General features: G+C 35.3%; 2 protein-coding genes across 2 annotated transcripts in view; one reads left to right on the forward strand and one right to left on the reverse strand.

Moving 5' to 3' along the window:
- Window positions 1–2,276: 2,276 nt before the first annotated feature.
- On the reverse strand, window positions 2,277–3,732 carry LOC110418055 (uncharacterized). The gene has a single exon (XM_021430670.2). It carries the CDS (start codon window positions 3,551–3,553, stop codon window positions 2,588–2,590), a length of 966 nt encoding a protein of 321 aa, XP_021286345.1. The 5' UTR covers window positions 3,554–3,732; the 3' UTR covers window positions 2,277–2,587.
- Window positions 3,733–4,110: 378 nt separating this feature from the next.
- Window positions 4,111–5,970, forward strand: part of LOC110417802 (clathrin adaptor complexes medium subunit family protein) — a 4,681-nt gene continuing 2,821 nt past the window's right edge. The window contains exons 1-5 of the mRNA XM_021430336.1: window positions 4,111–4,197; window positions 4,644–4,708; window positions 5,162–5,201; window positions 5,316–5,539; window positions 5,871–5,970. The exon at window positions 5,871–5,970 is cut by the window's right edge and continues 143 nt beyond it. Coding sequence (XP_021286011.1) covers window positions 4,706–4,708; window positions 5,162–5,201; window positions 5,316–5,539; window positions 5,871–5,970 — 367 coding nt within the window. The 5' untranslated portion in view covers window positions 4,111–4,197; window positions 4,644–4,705. The remainder of the gene's footprint in view (window positions 4,198–4,643; window positions 4,709–5,161; window positions 5,202–5,315; window positions 5,540–5,870) is intronic.

Genomic DNA, 5,970 nt, shown 5'->3' on the forward strand with positions numbered 1-5,970 from the left:
TGACATTACAAACCTTCCCTTGTGATGTGCACCTTGTATGAAATATGTTATGATGAAGCCAACTTTCATCTTTTGTCATCATAACAGTGTTAAGGTTACGATGAACAATAAGAGCTTCTCTATGGTCAGCAAAAACTTCTTCTATCTCTTCGTTGTTGAATATTTCTTACTCATTTTCTATTTCTTCTAGGCTAGGTTCTTCCATAACTTCTTCCTCAATTAAGGAGATAATTCTTCGATTTGGACAATCAGAAGCAATATGTCCAAATCCTTGGCATTTGAAACACTATTTTTTTTACATTAAAAACATGAGTAAAAGTAGTCTCTTTATTATTATTACTTACAGTTTTGGAATAGTTTACCTTTGGAGGTAGAATAGTTGCTGAACTTTGATTTCCATGGTTTGAAGTAGATTCTTGTTGTTTAGATGAACTCATTAAGCTTTTCTGTAATTGTTGTTTCTCAACTTTTAATTCTAATCTGATGACATCATTTAATTTCCAATATAGTTCTAGTTGAACAACATCTGTTATTTCAACATTGAGACCCTCCAGATAACGAGCTACAGTTCGTTCTTCACGCTCATGGACATCACACTTCATGTGAAGTTGTTCAAACTCCATTGTATATTCTTTCACCGACATTGTTTTTTGCCTCAAATTATGAAATTTGATAAAATTTCTTATCAATAATACTCAAGAAGGAACTTACGCTTGAATTCTTAACGCATCTTATCCCATGCTCTGATCTTGTTGCGTCTTTTTCTTTCTCATTGCCTTTTGAGATTTTCCTACCAACTAGAAACATGCTTCTTCAATTTAATTACCACAAGCTTTGCATGTTTTTCATCAAGAATATCTTTGAGCTCGAAAACTTTTTCTACTGTGTAGAGCCAGTCAAAGAAGTCATCAGGATGAAGTCTTCCTTCAAACTCAAGAATGTCGATTTTAATTCTCAAATCTTTAGCAGCAGCAGTTCTCAGGTAACGAATAAGTACTTCTTCATCAGAGGACAAACTTTGGTGAAACGGGTTAGTGTCGTTCTCTTCATCACTAAAGCTGCTATTGTTGATTTGAGCATCACGTCTTACTAGTTGCTCTTATAATTCTTAAATTTGATGACATAATTATGCTATCTTAATCTCATGATCATCTTTTTGATAATTTTGACGTCTTAGTGGCATTTTATTATATGGTGATGATGATGTGGTGATGTAGAGAAAGAAAAAAAAATGATGATATGATTGTAAAACAATAAAAGAAATAGAATTACCCGAACAAAAAGTGTCGAAACCTGTCAACGAACTTGAACTACACAACGAATAATGATCTTCCTACTCTAATACCAAACTGATGCCGAGACGTTGTAAAAGACACCCGAACGTTGCGAAAGACACCAATTATGGTGAAGTTAGAAACCCACTAAGATGAATCACCAATTTTGACAAGATTAGAAAATCTCACTAAGGTGAAAAATAGTCAAAATTCCACTTTGGTTGCCTAGGCCAAAGATACTAAAGCTCTTACTCTTTAAAAAGAGCTTAAATAAATAAACACTCATGATTAAGAACGTATTATTTATTAACTCTCAACTTAAATGTCAATAATAACTAAACTTAAGGGTCCTATTTATAATATTATAGGTCCACATCCTAATAAAACTTTACTTTTAGTTGTCTAATACAATTAAAATATTTAACAAAAGATTTAAACAAAATAGTTGTTCTATTCCTAAATAGAATATGACTGTTCTAATCAAATACTAATTCTTAGAAGTATTAAAATCTCAATAAAAAATAAGAAAAGAATCCTAATCTAAATATAATAAAAAAAATAAACTCCTAAATCAACTAAAATAAGTAAAAACTAAATTAAATAAAATACAATCCTAAACGTTCGTGCGTCAGTTTACCTCTCTTTTCCAAGAAGAGAAGATGATACATTTCAATTAAAATAAATAACTTCGGTTGAAATAGGGACTGCACAACCAAATTACAAAAAAGTCATTACGATCAAAAGGGCTGTGAAAGCTACATAATGACCAATGGCTATGGAAATTAAAATGTTTGTATGCTGTTGGGCAGCTAAACACTAAACACCTGTTGGGTTTACACTACAGTAATCTCTTTTCTCACATCAATAGCTTCCAATTTGCTTTAACAAACTACGAATAAAGGAAATTAACATGCAACTGTTCATTAGATGATCCTCAGGTCACTATTGTAATTCTAAAATTTGAAATAGATCAACAATCTTAGAATACAGGCAATCCAACACTAAGCATCAACAATAACACTAATTTCCCATTAAACATACGAGAAAGAAAGATCGTTCAGCTACCATATAAATTTTGCAGTCTAATATACAAGTTTATCATTCAACCAGCCATGCTTAACACTTACGAAAACTAAAACAGAAAGGAAAGACAGTTGCTAAAACTTTTATTGCAAGAAAAATAAAATGGAGGGGAAGGGGGAAAGGAGGGGAACAAATGTGTGAAAAGCACTAAACAGCAAGATCCCACATACCCATTTGAAAGATATTTCCTTTCTTCATCGTTTCACAAAATACAATTCTTCCTGGTTCAATCAAGCATCCAAGTTATCCATTTGAATGCTGCTCTTGAGGGGCACATACTCCCCAAGATATCCACCGAGATGATCATGTAAAGCACTCTTATCAATTCCCTGATGATGATAACTCTTACAAACATAGTAAAATACACTCTGCACCAACAACCCCACCAGATTCACTATCACCAAAACTCCAACCAAAAATCCTCCGACCACAATTCTCCCAAAAACCCCATAGCTTTCTCCTCCATGTACCACCACCATCCCGAAAATACCCCCAATCACAGCACAAATTGCCAAATATCCAAAAACCAAAACGAAAGCCATCTTCACCCTCCCTTTCAACAACTCGTAGCTCTTCTTCATTGCTGCAAACCCGTAAACCGGTTCAAGCACCGACACCACACTTGCCAAATGCCATAGAGCCGTGATGTAAACATGAACACCCAAGAAGAGCACCACAATTACCATAAACGCCAAGAACGATAAAATGGTATTCTGGGAATCAATGGCTACGACAAATATGACCAAGAAAGCAATCAACAGGGCATTGTAAACAAACATCAAGATAGAAACCCATGTGAAAGTTATAAAAAGGCGCTTGAAAACCTTGGGTATGGCTGAGATCGTTGAAGAGAAAGAGACTGGCTTTGATGTGTAGAGCGAAGCAACTGTAAAGACAACTGCAGCAGTCGATAATAGAGAGAAGGCGAAGAGGAAGATGAGGTAAAAGAACTGGAAGATGAAGAGGAGGGTCCATTCGTGACGGGTTTGGGCCGGGTCGGCTAATGGACGGGATTCCAGTTGAGCCAAGATTGGGTGGGTGAAAAGGGAGTGAGCTAAAATGGCAAAAGAGAGAGGAAAAATAAGAGCCAAGGTGATGAGGTAGAAGGTTTTTGGGGATCTTTTTGGGATTGCAATTGATTCTCTTAGGATATCTGGTATGGACAAGAACTGAAGCTCTTCCGGCGCTAGATCCATGACGTTTTCGAGGCTATAATCGGGAAATTAAAATCTGGGAATGCAAGAATGTCAGGGAATCGAATGAGGGGCTCAAGATTTGGGGGGTGAGCTGAAGAAGAAAGTGTGCAGATCGTTGAAGAGAAGGAAGTAGGAAGATGAGGAAATGAAAGTCGGTATACGATATCAGGTGGCAATTTGAGGGCACTTTGGAGAATTCAGACAACTATTTATTTCTGTCTTACCATCGGTAAATTATTTAATTATTGAATACAAATAATCCCATTTGCTTTGCTAGTAGGAATAAGATTTTCTTTTCCAAATTATTCTTACTAAGATTAATTAGTGAAATAACGCCATCAACAATTCCATTCCATTAAAATAATTAAGTCGTCAAAATATTTGATATTAATTTGGTGTTTAATTATGTTATTATATTTTTTAATTTTTTAAATTGTGCATTCAATTTATTTTCAATACTTGAAATTCTTAAAAAAAGAAAAAATAAGAAGGCCACAAAGTTGGGCCTAATAATCCAAAACTGGCCCAATTAGATCACGATGGAACCACCAAAACGCTCATATAACGGGGGAAACGATGTATAAACGTCCCCCGGGGACTAAGAACTAACCGAAAGCCATATCGCTGGAGTGAAGAAGATCGAGGTAAGCTCCTTCGCAGATCTGTGTACCCCTCGAACTCAATCGTTAATTTGGAGGACGAAATCTGTAGATCTAAATTTTCCATCTTTCGATTTCATTGCATTCCATGTTTCCAACCCTTCGAATTGGTGAAGGCTGTATTCAGTCGGAGCTGTTTTTTTTTTTTTCTTTCCCGTCGTTTCGCCTAATTTTCGTTGCTTTCATTTTCTCGGCTGCCAAAAGGTGCAATTAGATTTTTAATATTTGGCATTTACGTGCATGGTTGCTGATATAGATCTGAGGTGGTCTATGTCTTTGCTGACCAGATCTTCTGATTCGTTTTTTGTTTTTGTTTTCAGATTTACTGTATTTCTTATATATTTTTGAATTTCGTTCGGCTTTTCGTTTATTTTTATCTTGATTCCCGCTGTTATTTTTTTTATCTTAACTTGATTTTCATTGTCTACTAGGTTCTCTGATTAAAGCTTCAATTTTGGTATTGACTGCCTAGTTTGCTTCTCGATACGCCAAGATGGTATAGATCTTGTTTTCATTTTCAATCCTTCTTCTTTAATAGAATTCTGATTTTGAATGAATTCTCTGTTAAGTTGTTCTGTGATGTATATGCATGAAATGAATTGTGGGATGGTTTTGGAGAAATACTGAACTATTCATTACAAATTTACGAGGTTCTTATTCTCTTTTCTGCATTTATGTGATCATTGCTTCTTTGCCTCATGGCCATCTATTAACTTGATCTGCACTACCAGCATCATTATTATTGGAATTCTCTCTTCTTTGGCTTATTTAAGTTTTCTCCAGCTTTCCTGGTCAGCGCTGATGTTGGTTTTGTTTTTGCTTATTTCTGTTTTCTTAAAATAAATCTTTCAGCATTTGTTTCTTTTCCCCATACTAAAGACAACACGTATGGGTAGAAGTGCTTTTCTTATGGCTTGCTTCTGATTTACTGTTTAATTTTGGTATTTAGGTTGTACTCGCTGCTTCTATTATAAGCAAGTCAGGCAAAGGTGAGTTTCATGCTTGCTCATTATAGTTGTTTCTCTTGTGCCGCAGTGATTAAAATTACATTGTCGAGTGAAAAAATTTTGTTGTTCTCACTGACATTTTGTCCCTTTTTTCAGTGCTTGTCTCTAGGCAGTTTGTGGACATGACTCGCATTAGAATTGAAGGTCTGCTTGCAGCTTTTCCTAAGTTGGTGGGCACAGGAAAGCAACACACATATGTTGAGACTGAGAATGTGCGTTATGTTTATCAACCAATAGAAGCTCTTTATTTGCTTCTTGTAACAAACAAACAGAGCAACATTCTTGAAGATTTGGAGACTTTGAGACTGCTCTCCAAGCTGGTATGCGTTAGCTGCTCTTTGATTTCTTTTCTATCTTTTAAAATCTATGAACATAATAAATTATGTAAGAGTCAAGTATTTGGTTCTTTATTTCTTTGATCTTCCTTGAGTTTTGGAAGTTGACGTGTATCTATAGTTGTACAAACACCATGAGCAAATATAATCTCAATTTCCTTTTCCTCTATGTGTTCTTGGCTGCTCATTCCTTGTCACATTTGTACCTCATGAAGTTTTGCTGTTGCTTGAGGCATTTTCAATTTTTAGCCTTTGTAACATCCTTGTCTCAGCTATGTAGAACCGAGCATTTATTTGATATCTTAAATTTTTCTAGGTACCTGAATATTCTTACTCTCTAGATGAGGAGGGTATTGGAAAGACTGCTTTTGAGCTGATCTTTGCTTTTGATGAAGTCATCTGTCTTGGGCACAAGG

This window comes from Theobroma umbraticum, unplaced genomic scaffold, assembly GCF_002168275.2.
Source record: "Theobroma umbraticum cultivar Fairchild unplaced genomic scaffold, ASM216827v3 scaffold_50.0, whole genome shotgun sequence".
NCBI lineage: Eukaryota > Viridiplantae > Streptophyta > Magnoliopsida > Malvales > Malvaceae > Theobroma > Theobroma umbraticum.